This window comes from Oncorhynchus mykiss, chromosome 18, assembly GCF_057628025.1.
Source record: "Oncorhynchus mykiss isolate SJ-2025 chromosome 18, ASM5762802v1, whole genome shotgun sequence".
In the NCBI taxonomy this organism is placed as follows: domain Eukaryota; kingdom Metazoa; phylum Chordata; class Actinopteri; order Salmoniformes; family Salmonidae; genus Oncorhynchus; species Oncorhynchus mykiss.
The window spans coordinates 28,268,861-28,283,687 of NC_143039.1; the positions used below are offsets into that span (position 1 = coordinate 28,268,861).

General features: G+C 44.1%; 1 protein-coding gene across 2 annotated transcripts in view; it reads left to right on the forward strand.

Annotated features, from left to right (window-relative positions):
• LOC110495797 (fidgetin-like) overlaps positions 1-6,677 on the forward strand; it is a 39,777-nt gene extending 33,100 nt beyond the window's left edge. For both annotated transcript variants that reach the window (XM_021571237.3, XM_090208079.1), the window contains one exon: positions 317-6,677. In XM_021571237.3, coding sequence (XP_021426912.3) covers positions 317-2,508 — 2,192 coding nt within the window. In that variant the 3' untranslated portion in view covers positions 2,509-6,677. The remainder of the gene's footprint in view (positions 1-316) is intronic.
• Positions 6,678-14,827: the final 8,150 nt, after the last annotated feature.

The window sequence follows — 14,827 nt, forward strand, 5'->3', positions numbered from 1 at the left end:
CCCACTGTATAACCTCAGATTCATATACATATTCATGAGTTGTATTCTCGATTTTATATTGAAGAAATGGCAGCAGTGAATCTCCATGATTAAGCAAAATACAGTGAGTACTATCATAAGCATGACAGTGTTTGATCACTCCCAATAAACTGTCATCACATCACAGCCATTATAATCAATCCGTTGACAGCAGAGCGAAGACCAATTGACAGAGAGCCTAAGTGAAGAGATGCTGTATTTTGAGTGGCTGTACCTTTGTCTTATAAATAAGACCAACCTAACTGTCCTGTCTGTCTCTATGCTCTTGCCGTTGCAGGCCTAAAGATGCAGTGGACCCCAGAGCATGCGCAGTGGGCGGAGCAGCACTTTGACATCACCTCCACCACGCGCTCGCCGGCCCACAAGGCCGAGGCTTACCGGGGCCACCTGCAGCGCGGCGGCAGCACCTACCAGTACGCCTGGGCCAACGACGACATCTCTGCACTTACCGCCTCCAACCTGCTCAAGAAGTACGCTGAGAAGTACTCTGGCATCCTGGAGATGCCCAGTGAGAGGGCCCTGCTGAACTCCTACGCCGAGGCCGGGATGAACGGCAGAAAGGGGGAGGGCGAGGCCTGGCAGGAGGGGGTATACTGCGTCCCCGAGGGGATGTCCATGAGGAAAGGAGGGGTGGCGGCGGAGGTGGCTGGTATGTGCAGCTCGCCATCCCCGGGCCTGGCCTCCAGCGGCCTGACAGAGCCTGGTTACTCCAGCAGCAGCTGTGGTAGTCACACCGCCACGGCCCTCCACTCCTCTGCAGGCTCCTCTCAGGAATACGGCCCCAGCTACAGTGGCTCCTACCTGGGCTACAGCTCCCAGGTCACCACCTCCCCGCTGCACAGCTCCGGCCTCTTGCAGCCCCCTCCTCCACCCCCCCACCCCTCCCAGGTCCCGGCCTACAATGGGGGATCCTCCAACCTTTCGGGCTACAATTACCCACATGCCGGGTACCCCTCCCAGAGCTCTGTGGGGCCAGGCTACAGCCCTGGGGGAGCCCCCCCTCCATCCTCCTACCTACCGTCAGGGATCGCCGCTCCCACCCCCCTGCCCCCCTCCTCCACGCTCCCCGGGTACCCCTACCAGTCGCACAACCTTGGCCCCATCGCGCCCACGCCTCTGAATGGCAGCTTGTCCAACTCTCTGAAGAGAAAAGCCTTCTACATGACAGGGCAAGGAGAGATGGACTCCACTTATGGAAATTTTGTCTACGGCCAGGCACGCAGCACCGCAGAGAGTCCCATGTACAGGGTACCGGACAGCAGCATCTCAAATGCGGGCGGTGGAGGGAATGGTTTTGACAGGAACGCTGGCAAGTCATCTTTGCCGTTTAATACCCAAAAGCAGCCCATGGCCTCTGAGCAGTCTGCGGGTGGAGCCCTCACCCCTCCGTCCTATACCTCCACTCGGGGTGGCTCGCGCTCAACCGACTCCCTGGGCAGCTTCACCTCTCCCTCCCTGAGCGACCAAGGGGATGAGCACCGCCTGCACCTCTCCCACCTCTCCCTGACGGGGGCGACCTCATCCTCCCGGCCCGCTGAGGAGCAGCTGAAGAGCAGCGACCCCCACCTCCTGGACATGGTGACCTCTGAGATCCTGCAGCAGGGACCCCCAGTCGACTGGAGTGACATTGCAGGCCTGGAGCTGGCCAAGGCCACTCTGAAGGAGGAGGTTCTCTGGCCCATGCTACGTCCGGACATGTTCAGCGGCCTAGGTTCGGCCCCGAGGTGCGTTCTACTGTTCGGCCCCAGAGGAACTGGCCGGACGTTGCTGGGCCGCTGCATGGCAAGCCAGCTGGGGGCACCCTTCCTGCAGCTCAGAGGCTCCACCTTGGCCACCAAGTGGCTAGCAGAGGGTGACAAGATCCTGCGGGCCTCCTTCCTGGTGGCGCGCTGCCGCCAGCCCTCAGTGCTGTTCATCAGCGACGTGGACATGCTGCTGTCAGCCCAGCTCAGCAACGAGAGCCCCGTTCACCGCCTCAAGGCCGAGCTCCTGGCCCAGCTTGATGCGCTGCTCCTGGGGCCGGCCGATGACTCCAACAACCACGTCCTGGTGGTCTGCTCCACCAGCAAGCCCCAGGACATGGACGAAGGGCTGCGACGGTACTTTGGCCGGCGGGTCCTGGTGCCGCTGCCGGACGGTTCGTCCCGCCACCACATGCTGAGCCAGCTGCTGTCCCAGTCCCAGCGGAAGTACTGCCTCAGTGAGGAGGAGCTGGTGCTGCTGGTCCAGCGCACCGAGGGCTTCTCCGGCCTGGACGTGGCAAGGCTGTGCCAGGAGGCCCTGGTGGGCATGCTGCACACCTCCTCCCAAGGCCTGGACCTCTCGGTGAGCATCATGCCCACGGGCCAGATGCGACCCCTCACCTACCAGGACTTTGACAGTGTTTTTTGCAAATTCCAGCCCAGTATATCGCAGAAAGAGATCGACACGTACACCGAGTGGAACAAAATGTTTGGGTGCGGTCAGTGAACCTCGGGGGGAAAGTCCTCAAGAAAGAGGCGTTGGGAATTCTTTGACCTGTCTGTGGTGCTAACCAGAGAGGAAGGCACACAAGAGGGGCGACGTAAACTCCCCACACGTGAGACCTGACACCAGAGGTGGAGAAACATCAAGAGACTTGGTTGGAGTGATACCTGATGGTTTTGCAGGTAACGAGCAGAGATTTCATTAGGATGCTTGACGCTGCTAAAGTCAGGCATAGTTATACACATTAAGAAGGGGTCAACTTGAGAAGAGACAGAGGAGGACCCTGTGTGTATATATACATTTGTTGTTGTCCCCTAAAAATTTAGTTGGCTAACCAAGTGCCTGTAGTGGTGCTTTCTTAATTCTCTTTTTTTTTTTGATGTATAATGATTTTGTTTGCCTCACAATCTACATTAATGGCATGTGCTGATATTATGAGCTTTAAACTTCAACAGCAAAATTAAAATTAGAGTGGCGGTTGCCATTTTCTCCTGCCATTTCACCAAGTATCAACAGTATTCCTCAGGGGGTGACAGGAATTTGGACCCCCGATCCATACACTTCATCTCTGATCCTCTGTCTGCAAAAAAAAAACTCAGGAAAGTGTTTGTGAATTGTACAGTACCTCAACGTCATCACCACACAAAAGCACTACGATCCTCTGAGAGTATTAAGACCAAGATTTTTGTCATTTATATAATATCTAGAGAAACATTGTTAGGTTTACCTCGAACCTTCTAGGGGAGACGGTCAAGGAGATGAAAATGAATGTAACCAGATTTAGTTCTGGAACGACGGGACAAATAAGTCAATATGGAGATTTCTCTTTTTCTTTTCCGAAGGTGCTTAAATGAAGAATTTGGCGATGAGTTCAGTTTCCATTTTAAGGTTTTTAGAAAATGCGATGCCCTAGTGTGTTTTTCTGATCCTGAGTTGTGTATTGATTGAATCAAGAGAGTTGTTCCCCTGATGTTTTAAGGGGGCGCTGATGACCACGTATAGTGGCTTATATGAAGGTTAGGGGAATGTTGTCAACAACGAACAACTCTTTAGATGGAACGATGAACTTCAGTTGCTATTGTGTTGTCACAGGAAGCCATAGAATTACTGTAATTGACGATGAAGCAGAAACGCCACCAAATGAAGACAAAAAGCGAACTGTGCCGTGACACAGTGTGTGATTCCGGATTTCCCAGAATAAAATGCAACTTTAAGATCACATACTTTCTGTTCTACCTCTGTTGGTTTCAACTCATCTAGGAGGCAGCAGAGCAGTCGGGGGGGACAGCCTCAGATCCAAAATGGCCAAATGCTAATTACTGCTATATGTCAGCCAGTCGAGTCGGTTTGAATGAGAAAAGGCTGCCAGCTTTATTCATCACCGAGGTCAGAGGTTCAGCACCAGGGGCTCAATTCCAAACCTGTTTTCAGTTCCTTACCAGAGGTCCTCATTGGCTTATCCAGGTACAGATCTGACGTGATAAGACTGTTCACAACACCATGGCTATAATGATTGAACTCTGGAATGCTCTGGAGATTTTCGTCATATTGCTAACACCTATCCAGTTGTGTCATATCTGCAAGGAGACTCAACAAGGGCTTGCGGGTAGGAGCTAGGTATTGTTTAAGGTATTTGGCCAATCGCATCCTCGTTGTATAGTATGTACACACATTACCCAAGCACATGGTCACGGTGGATATACCACTAATTGGACACTCATCCTGGCTCTTAAAGGCCCAGTACAGTCAAAAACGTGATTTCCTGTGTTTTATATATATTTCCACACTATGAGGTTGGAATAATACTGGGAAATTATGAAAATTATGATAATGTAATTTTAGTGTACGAGCTGTTTGAAAAGACTGCCTGAAATTTCTTCCTGTTTTGGTGGGATGGAGTTTGGCCATTCATGGTGATATCACCATGCGGTAAATTAGTTAATAGACCAATAAGAAAGAGAGTTCCGAACCTCTCTGCCAATAACAGCACACCACTCAGACCACTCCCAGAATGTCCTAGCAAAATGATTGCTTTAGAAATTGCCCTTTGCTGAGAAGCTATATTTTTTTTTTTTGCCATTTTAATTGAAAGCAATCACAGTGAGGTACTTCAATGTTTCCCAGAAAGGATTTGATATTGAGATAAAAAAACAGCTGCATTGCACCTTTAAGAAACGTCCAGTCAGTCTGCTGTGGTCAGTACCAAAAGACCCACAGAACAGTGATTCATAGCTCATTGTTTTGCATTTGAATGTATTTTGTTGCTCTTCTTTTGTTCTCTGTGCCCGACTGTTGCTATGCGTGTTGCGGTGTTGATGTACCGTAGGTGTATTATTATTGTGCACTATCGCATTCCGTTGTGTGTATTTTTTGTTTTGGTGTTCATAATCACTGGTTGGCAATCCCCGAGCACTGAGATTGCCAGTCCTATGTTGCTTGCCTTTACGTTTTTTGTTTTGTTTTGTCAGCTTGTGACCAGTGTAACGTTTATCTCTTCCTATGATTGGTATTATTTCCAATTCTAGTTTGCATACCTTTTCCATTTTAGCACTCAACGGATTTTAGATGGAACTTGCTGTGACTGCACATTGCACTCGTCTACCACGACGTCTCGGCTACGTAAGATTGAACACTTCTCCAATTTCTCTCGCTTGGGTAGATGAAAGGGTGGATCCACGGAAGTAACACGACCGTAATATAACCGCTTACATGGCCTATGAAACTTTGACTCAAATTATACTTCACTCATATAAAATAATGGTAGGTGGGTGAAATGTACAATGCTTTATTGATATGCTACACACGAACAAACCTTAGAACGCAACACATCCACGTCAACTTCTCAGATTTAGTTCACCTCTGGAGTTACTTAAGATTGACCTGAATGCACTTTCACATACCTTCAATTCATCGGAATGTTCAAATGTTTCACAAACTTGATACAGTGCTAACAGGCGGATGCTCACAGCCTGAGTGTGCTGTATGTGTAGAAGCTCATTACTCGAAGGCTTGTTCTGGAAATAGAAAATGGAGTCTCGCTCCCTACTCCTTGACCCACAGCCCAGGCGTGTGAATCTCACTTCTCCGCTCACTCTCACTGAGGAGAGGAAAGGACACGCTGAGGTGTGTGTGTGTGTGCGTGTACGTGCGTGCGTGCGTGTGTGTGACAGTGTCAACAGCACATGGAAACTGCAGTGCAGTCTGTCAACTGACCACAACGCGGTCTATCCCATAATTCAGTCTGCCCTCTCTAAACTGAAACCTACTGATGTACTTGAGAGCACGAAAAGCCCATTCCTTCACATATACAGTACTTTCGAAACAACCAAATCACTTGAATTGTACTATCCAACCAATCTTCTTGTCTTTGTTGTGTTGCTATGTACTTTTCCCTCGGCTTATTTTTTTCTTTGTACCAGAACTGGCAAACAATGTTATTGGTGGTTTCTGTGTTTGTTTATTTTTTCCCCGCTTTCTATTCAATCATTTTATTATAGTGTTCTTTGAGACATTTCTACCTCATGGCTACATATTATACATGTAGTATTTCATTTATGTCTTCTGAATGTCCTACAATTTGTTGACAAATCGAACAAAAGAAAAACAAAAAGGAAAGTGGGTGGGAGCAGGAAATCACAGGTCCTTGAGCTTGAGTCTACCTCAGAGGCACTGAGCAGAGGAGATGGTGGTACAGTCTAACGTGTGTCTGACAAAACTGGATGCACACTCACTCAAGCCTCCGAGCGACATACAGATAGACACACAACACCCGCAAGGGAAACATTTCTGGTGGACGGGAGAAAACTGCTGGACTTTGCAGGTCCTCTCCGAGGTTTCCCTTGATGCATAATCCAATGCGTTGCTTTAATCTTTGGTGAGCTGTAGTTGTGTGATTGTGTATATTACGTGGGCACACATGAAAATGATTTGGTTTGTGTGGGATTTTATATATAATTAGTAGATGTAAAACACACTTGCACAAAACTTGAACTGAGTGTAACGTGTTTCTGTTGTACATATTTATATACATAAATACATACAAAATGCACCACATACATGTTTATATGTGTGAATATGTTGCCATACTTGCAGTCGACTTAAATGTATTTTCATGTAATCTGTCTGAGGTACAAAAGACAACAACTGATTCATTAAAGATGTTTTCTTGAAAATCTATTTTCTTTTTGTATTTTTTTAAGATCTGAGGTCTTCAATTGAGTTTTTGTGTTCCTTGAAAATAAAGCTTGTTTTCACGGCATCCTCTAACTTTGTTGAATGCCGACATAACAGTACAGAGTTTACACTCTGTGAAAATAAGGTGCTATGTTGAACCATATAGGGTTCTTCAGTTTGTCCCCATAGGGGAACCCTTTTTGGTGCTAGGTAGAACCCTTCACCGAAAACCCTATATGTATGGTTCTTTAAAGAACCCCCTGTATATGGTCCTACCTAGAACCCTCTATGAAGGATCCTACCAATAACCATTTTATAATATAAAGGTTCTTCCTATCTAAAGGTTCTTCCCTCTATGAATGGTTCTGCCAGCCTTTAAATGAATTAGGAACACCTTCTTACTAATGAGTTGTACCCGCTCCCCCATTTTGCCCTCAGAAGCGCCTTAATTCATCAGGGCATGGACTCCACAAGGTTACGGAAGCGTTCCAAAGGCATGCTGGCCCATGTTGATTCCAGTGCTTCCCACAGTTGTTAGCTGGATGCCCTTTGGGTGATGGACCATTCTTGATAAACACAGGAAGCTGTTGAGCGTGATAAACCCAGCAGCGTTGCAGTTCTTGACACACTCAAACCGGTGTGCCTGGCACCTAATTCCATATCCCATTCAAACGCACTGAATGGCACACATACACATTCCATGTCTCAATTGTCTCAAGGCTTAAAATTCCCCTCCCCTTGAAGTGGTTTCAACTGTTGACATCAATAAGGGATCATAGCTTTTACCTGGTCAGTCTATGTCATGGAAAGAGCAGGTGTTCCTAATGCTTTGTACACTCAGAGTTAGTATATCCAACAAGTGGAATTTGTATCACCCGCAACCTGTATTCAGAATGACTGTCAGCGTAGGGAAGATTGAATACTGAGACTACCCCAATGATCTACAATGGAATAACCATCTCTTTAACAGGTGCAATAAGTCCAACTACTAACAGATTGGTTTAGTTAAATAATATATATGTTATTAATCTTTGTGTAGCATAAAATTTATCAACCAAACAATGTACATGCAAAATTTTAAAACAATTCTAAAAATCACCCTGCAATAGAGCATGCTGGGAAATATGATATATGGTTCTATGTTAAATCTCTCTTGCCTTCCGAAGAATCCCTCTTGCCTTCCGAAGATTCCTTCTTACCTTCCAAAGATTCCTTCTTGCCTTCCGAAGATTCCTTCTTGCCTTCCGAAGATTCCTTCTTGCCTTCCGAAGAATTCTCCTTGCCTTCCGAAGAATCCTCCTTGCCTTCAGAAGAATCCTCCTTGCCTTCCGAAGAATCCCTCTTGCCTTCCGAAGATTCCTTCTTGCCTTCCGAAGAACCCTCCTTGCCTTCCGAAGAATCCTCCTTGCCTTCCGAAGACTCCTCCTTGCCTTCCGAAGAATCACTCTTGCCTTACGAAGAATCCCTCTTGCCTTCCGAAGAATCCTCCTTGCCTTCCGAAGAATCCCTCTTGCCTTCCGAAGAACCCTCCTTGCCTTCCGAAGAATCCCTCTTGCCTTCCGAAGAATCCTCCTTGCCTTCCGAAGATTCCCTCTTGCCTTCCGAAGAATCCTCCTTGCCTTCCGAAGAATCCCTCTTGCCTTCCGAAGAATCATCAAAGAACCTTTCTTCCAAAAACTGTTCTTAGGATGTTAAAATTCTGGGTACAACTCTTTGCCGTACAAAGAAACGTTGTCTTCCAGAAAGGATCCTTCAGATCAAAATAGTTATTGGTAGAACCCTATCCCTCCGCAAAGAACCCTATCCCTCCGCAAAGAACCCTTTTGGAACCCTTTCTTGTAAGGGTGTAGTTTAGATTTAAATCAAGGCCGTACTTTCGGAAAAAAAACTGTGCTCTGCGAGATCTTTGTAATATGTTTTTTTGGGGGGGTGGGGCGGTGGGGGGGGGTTAATTTAATTGTTTAAATGTACTTTCATTTTAAATGTGTTGTTTTTACACAATTTACATTTCCTGGTGTGCAAATGATTTGATATCAAACACAGATAATATGGATTATCTTCATAGATTGATGCACCGTGTATGCAGTATACAGTAGATAATGCACATTTTTTAACAAACCTTGTGCCACCTCAACCTACAACGTGTGCAATTAAAATATATCTCTGGTATGTTGCAGTGCACCAAAAGTTTAGTCATACATTTCTCTCATTAAAATGTAACAATTCATTTATTTTGGGGGGAAAAGTGTCAAGTAAAAACACTAAAACCTTACCTCACACAAAGAATTCACATAAAGTGACTACTATGAATGTAAATTAGGTGCTTTTATCCCTACCATTTTTGAAAGCATCATTATATGGTTGATGGTAAGCGTAGGAAGCTAGCTACAGTGTAATTAGCTGTGCAAAGCAGACTGAGATTTCCGGTTGCTGAGCAATGGAGTTTCTGCTTGGTCTTTGTCCATTGCACTTTGCTTTATGAGGTCTGTGAGATTTGAGGTTCAGCCGCTGTTCTTTTTTCTTACCTTGTTTTTAAAACAAAACATGAAATATTAAGTTGATTTGAAAAGCTACAACCAATCCCATCCTTACTGCGTGTATGTGCATTCTATTACAATTTGGCCCTGAGAGTCTACATAGCAACAATATGTTGCAGGTCCAAGGTCTTCGCATTACAATACAAACCTTGGATGGGTTTAAAGATACAGTACATAATGTTAGTTAATTCAGGTTTCATTGAAACAGTTATATATGTATGTATTGTAATGGTAATCTTATGAGTACCGGTAGATCATTAGTGGAGTGCTGTTAAATCAATGTGTTGGCATTTTGTTGATATCAAAGAGGCACTTACTCCTGTGCTCTTCATTTGCATTGCAAATATTGGTGTGTGTGGGTGCCTGCGTGCGGGTGTGTTTGTGTATGTGTGAACTTGGAGGGTTACTCTGGTCACCACTGCACACCTAGAATCACCTGGCCAGAGCCAGACTCAACAGAATACACCTAACATTCCTCTCCCCGCACAACAATTAAAATATGCAAAGTGATAATTCCCTTTAAGTAGCCTTCAATGTGCAATCGATTCAAATTGTGAGAGGAAATTGCCCAAAGCTCTAGAAGAGGTGGATGGAAAGAATACATTATGCAAATAACACAAAGGACTGGAGCACTTGAAAGCCTAAATCCTCTATAATCAGCATACTGTGTCGTTTAATATGTTTTCACCTCTTATTAAAAGTGACTGTTCTTCTGCACTGTCAGCCGGCTGGATCTGACATTGGACTGAGACCACGGACAGACCTTGACGCTAACGCATTCTGCCCCCCATTCTGCCCCGCATTCTGCCCCCCCCACACACACAAGTAATTATGCGCCGGAGAGTCCAGAAATAAGGTTTAATTACACAGTAATCGCCTCTGATGGACACTAGGAAGTGGTGAGCACTGCCAGACTGCAATCCATCAATGACAAACCTCTATCCACTTTTAATTCCTCCTCATTTGCATCATAACCTCCGCACCAAGTTGCACAAACGCTGTTAAATGTCAATGGGACCTGTCTCTCCACTCAAAATGAATGCTTAAGCCCCATTTCACTCCCTCGCTCTTTTTTTCCCAATCTATCCTTTCTCTCCCTCTCTCTCTTTTTGTCTCTCTCACTGCCCATCGCTTCTCCCTTTCTCTCCTCTTTCTCTCCCCTATCTCTCCCTCCCTGCTCATCCCCCTCCCTCCCTCTCTCAGCCAGCATTAACGGGTGAAGAGAACCCACAGCTTGGTCAGTGATGCGCTAATTGGGAGCAACACTTACAGTTTTATCTCTCCAGCACTAATAGTGGCCCTGCACCGACAACCCTCAGCATGGGTGGTGGAGGGTGTGAGAGGGGGATGGAGAGAAGAGGAGAGGAGAGGAGAGGAGAGGAGAGGAGAGTAGTGGGCATGTCCTGCATAGGAAATGTAGACCACAGCATGGATCTAAGTATGATTGGCCCCTCCAGTCATAGTTAATGCGAGTCTGGAGGGACCCAGCACACAATTTCCAGCTTCATAAATTGAAAATTGTGTCTTTTTCCTTTTTTTGGGGGGGGGGGGGGGGTGAATAAAATAAAACACTGTATCCATTTATTAAGCATTTTGTCTGTTTTATTCCCGCCACTCCTTGACGGTGAAGTGGGGGACGATCTCATTATCGGTGCCGTCTTGAAGAGTCACTATAATCCAAGCCTTGATTGTTTCACCGCGCTAAGAGAGAGATAAATACCCACAATGCTTTGTTGTGTTGATGCAGACACTGTGTGGAAGGGAATCATTTGAAGTCTCATCACAACACACATCATGGAAATAAATCTGATATTAAATATTCCACACTGGCTCTTGATAGCGCACACAAACACCTTCTTTTTTCAGCATTAGCACATCTTGTTCATTGCTTTTTACCGTAATTGGAATCAACATGCATTGTTCTAATTCGTGACCTCTTACTTGTTTTCCCTCAGACGCACAAAAACAATATATTAATGTTGAGAGGGACTTATAGCAAAGAACACAAGGTACTATTGTTTGTAAAATTATCATTTGTTTTATTAGCAAAGTGTTTCATTTATTAAAGTGTTGTTAAAAGTGGTCCTTACTTAATGGTTCAAAGTTCCTAGTTGAATCAATTTCAGTATTTTAGAATAAGAATTTTTGCAAAGAAAATACATTCTACTACTTAATCTATCATCTGTGTGTCTGTATTCAAACAGGTCATATCTTTAAGCAAATTCTTTGGGATGTAGGTTTTTAGAACAAAACTTGAGACAAATTCTTAAGTATAATCTTGAACAGTGCACAGACTTTGTTTTCTCAACAATGTCTGTTTTCCTAGTGCTGGTCTCTTCCGAACACTGTCACTCCTCAGGCAGCTAGTCAGCCTTCATGCCTCCCTGCCTGCCTCTCAGAAGACATGACATTCATTTGTGCCCTTTCAAAACAACGTGCTTGGAGGTTTCATAGAGACACCGCAAAAAATATATATATATCTTACAATGTTTTTAAAGGGATAGTTCACCCAAATTACAAAATGACAATTATCTTTTTTTGTCATTTGAGTGAACAATCCCTTTAAGGTTGTAAGGACTGGATATTTTTTGCTGATGCTTAATATGTAGCTCTGGTTTATTAGTCCTTTCCCTATGCAAATTATAAATGATTAATAAAGTATTATTTTTATGATAATACATGATTATGATAATGAGAGACATCTTAAATGCATGAGATTGACATTGAGATATTGATAACACGTTGCATTTTGTCATGCAAATTGTACGTCTGGAACTTATGGAGTAAGCCTAATTGACACTTACTTCAGGTTGTCAATAAATACATGGACTGTTCAGTCCAAGAGATAACCACCATTTATTATACTGAAGATACCCTTATAATTCAAGCCAATACACCATTCACTAATTCAGTTTCGTTCATGATGCCTTATCATATCCGATAGAGACAAGATCAAATGTTCTGTCTCTTCACTGTAGCATTGCTATTCATAGATGTACAGTATCTTCATTGACTATCATCACAAGTCATCGGAGATGTAGCCTATCCGTATCCCTGCCCATACATTTTAGATTAGAGTTGATAGAGCTAATAGAAAATATGGCGGGTTTGACGTCCCTTATCAGTGCGGCGCTCCGTCTATTACTGAGCCCCAAACGTCCGCTAATGACTCAAACAAGCGGAGATCCGTTTCGTCCAGTCCCCCTCAATAACGGGGAGTCAGATGCTGAAGTCTTCATTTCATCTCCCTTCTCCCACCTTCAGAGCTTAAAAGGAACGCTCAGTTGAGTCGGTCGTCACAGGAGAGTAGAGCTTTATTAAAACAATGGTTATAGATTAGAGCTTTATTAAAAACAATTGGCTATAGAGTAGAGCTTTATTAAAACAATGGTTATAGAGTAGGGCTTTATTAAAACAATGGTTATAGAGTAGAGCTTTATTAAAACAATGGTTATAGAGTAGAGCGTTCATTGTTTGTTTTTTTAGAGCTCCTACTGCTTTGTGTTGTCAGATTCCACTGTGCTTTAGTGCTCTCAGACACACAGGCAGAGACTGACAGATGGACAGGCAGACAGGTAGACAGCAGAGGCCTACTGAGGGGCATCAGTGTGCGTTCACAAAGTGTGATAGCAGTGCTAGATAGCCTGACAAAAGACAGACTGTGAAGTTCTGAAGGGATTTTTTGTGTGGTTTTCTCCTCAAAGATATATTCTAGTGTGTGTGTGTGTGTGTGTGTGTGTGTGTGTGTGTGTGTGTGTGTGTGTGTGTGTGTGTGTGTGTGTTTGTCAGATTGACTGCTTGACTGCTTTTTGTTCAGATCATTTAACAATAGTCTTTCCATCGTTTGTTCCTTTCTGTAGACAGTGGAGTAAATCATTGTTGGGAGAAAGACAAAAAAACCTATCACATGGAATTGAAGCCGAAGCAAAGGACATTCCTTAGCCTTCAACCTGGTCTCAGAGCATTTCATATTATTTTGTATGTAAATCCCGGATTTACATTTACAATGTTACGTGAGATTAGGCTGTCAACATAGGCGGTTTTGTGTCACTTTCTATGACGACCTCTGTTCATAGCAGTGGAGGCTGGTGACTTGAATAATTGAGGAGGATGGGAGACCCATGGTATAGGCGCGGAACGCACAGACACGACAAAAAGTGTTAAAAAATTTGCCAAAGACTAATTATTTTAACTTAAAGCCTTTAATAAAGACATTTCTATTACAATATTATGGGGAATGGGAATGAGAGGGCTACTCACACAGTGTTAGAAAAGGATCACAGCAGTGATTGAAGGAGTGTATGAGGCATGAGATGAGGTGTTCAGAGGCTTGACCAGTGCAGGACAGGATTTGACTGGGAAGACAAAAACAATAACACAACACATTACACAGTTAGACAAAAGAGCTAAGAATGAGTTAGTCCGAGCAAGGAGTAAAATCATTGATGTGTAATAATGTGATTGTGTTTGTGTATGTGATTGAGTCTACATACAGTAGTGTGAGAAAATGGATATGGGTACTCACAGTGCTTGGAGGGGGAAGTATTCAATGTGCCAGTGTAAGAGCGGGCACATGAGAAGGGGCTTCAGTTAATGTCAGGAGAAAGTTGACAATGGTTGTGGAGTGGACACCACCTCTTAACCAGGGAACAGGGGGGAATTAGCTGTAAATAGAACTAGCAGATACATTCCATTACAGCTGTGCCATCGTAGGTTTGGACAGTGAGTTGCTCTATGAAGTCTCAAAATCCATAAAGTCATAAACGGGCTACGCATTTCAACCACTTGACACATCAAAGTAGCCCAAGAAATGTTCCTGAACAAGGCCCTGATCATCCACATACCTGATGATAACTGACAACTGCAAGCAGACTGGTGGCACCATAGGTCCCAGAGCGGTGCGGCAATTTTTACCCACTGGGGCCTGGAGTTTTTCCTTATATAACCAGGACAACTCTATGACAGTGTATGACAGTGATTAATCAGTTGTTAAAAGGTTTTATATGGGCTATGATGTGACCAGTCACATGGCTTTAAAAAACTCCTGGGAAAAAATGCTGACACCGTGGGGGATGAAAACCCTGTAAAACTACTTTATATATGTTCATATTCATTATATGTAGACTAGATTAAGAGGAGGATTTCCTCTACCCAGACACATAGACAATAACCGATAGACAATATAACTCACAGGGATGAGCTTGCTTTATGCATGTTTGCATAAACTGTAGGCCTTATAAAAAGAAATTCACATCTGTCATCACTTTTATGTTGATTAATTAATTCCAGTTAATATTTTTTTTTATTTATTAAATGTATAGGCAGCCTAGCCAGCCCAATTTTGAATATAAACTCAATTTGATCACATTCACATTTTCTCCTGACACACAAATGGACTACAAATACATAACGTTACCAATTAGTTTACCCTGACCAGATGGAGGGGTGCAAAGGATGTATGCAGCTGCTCTTATTAGTACCCTACAGTTGATCAAACCGAAACACAGTCTCATTTTCATCCCATATTGCAGGTATTCCCAAACTGGGATACGCCAAATAAAAATATTATTCACATTATGCATTTAAAAAAAATACAAAAAGAATCAACAGTA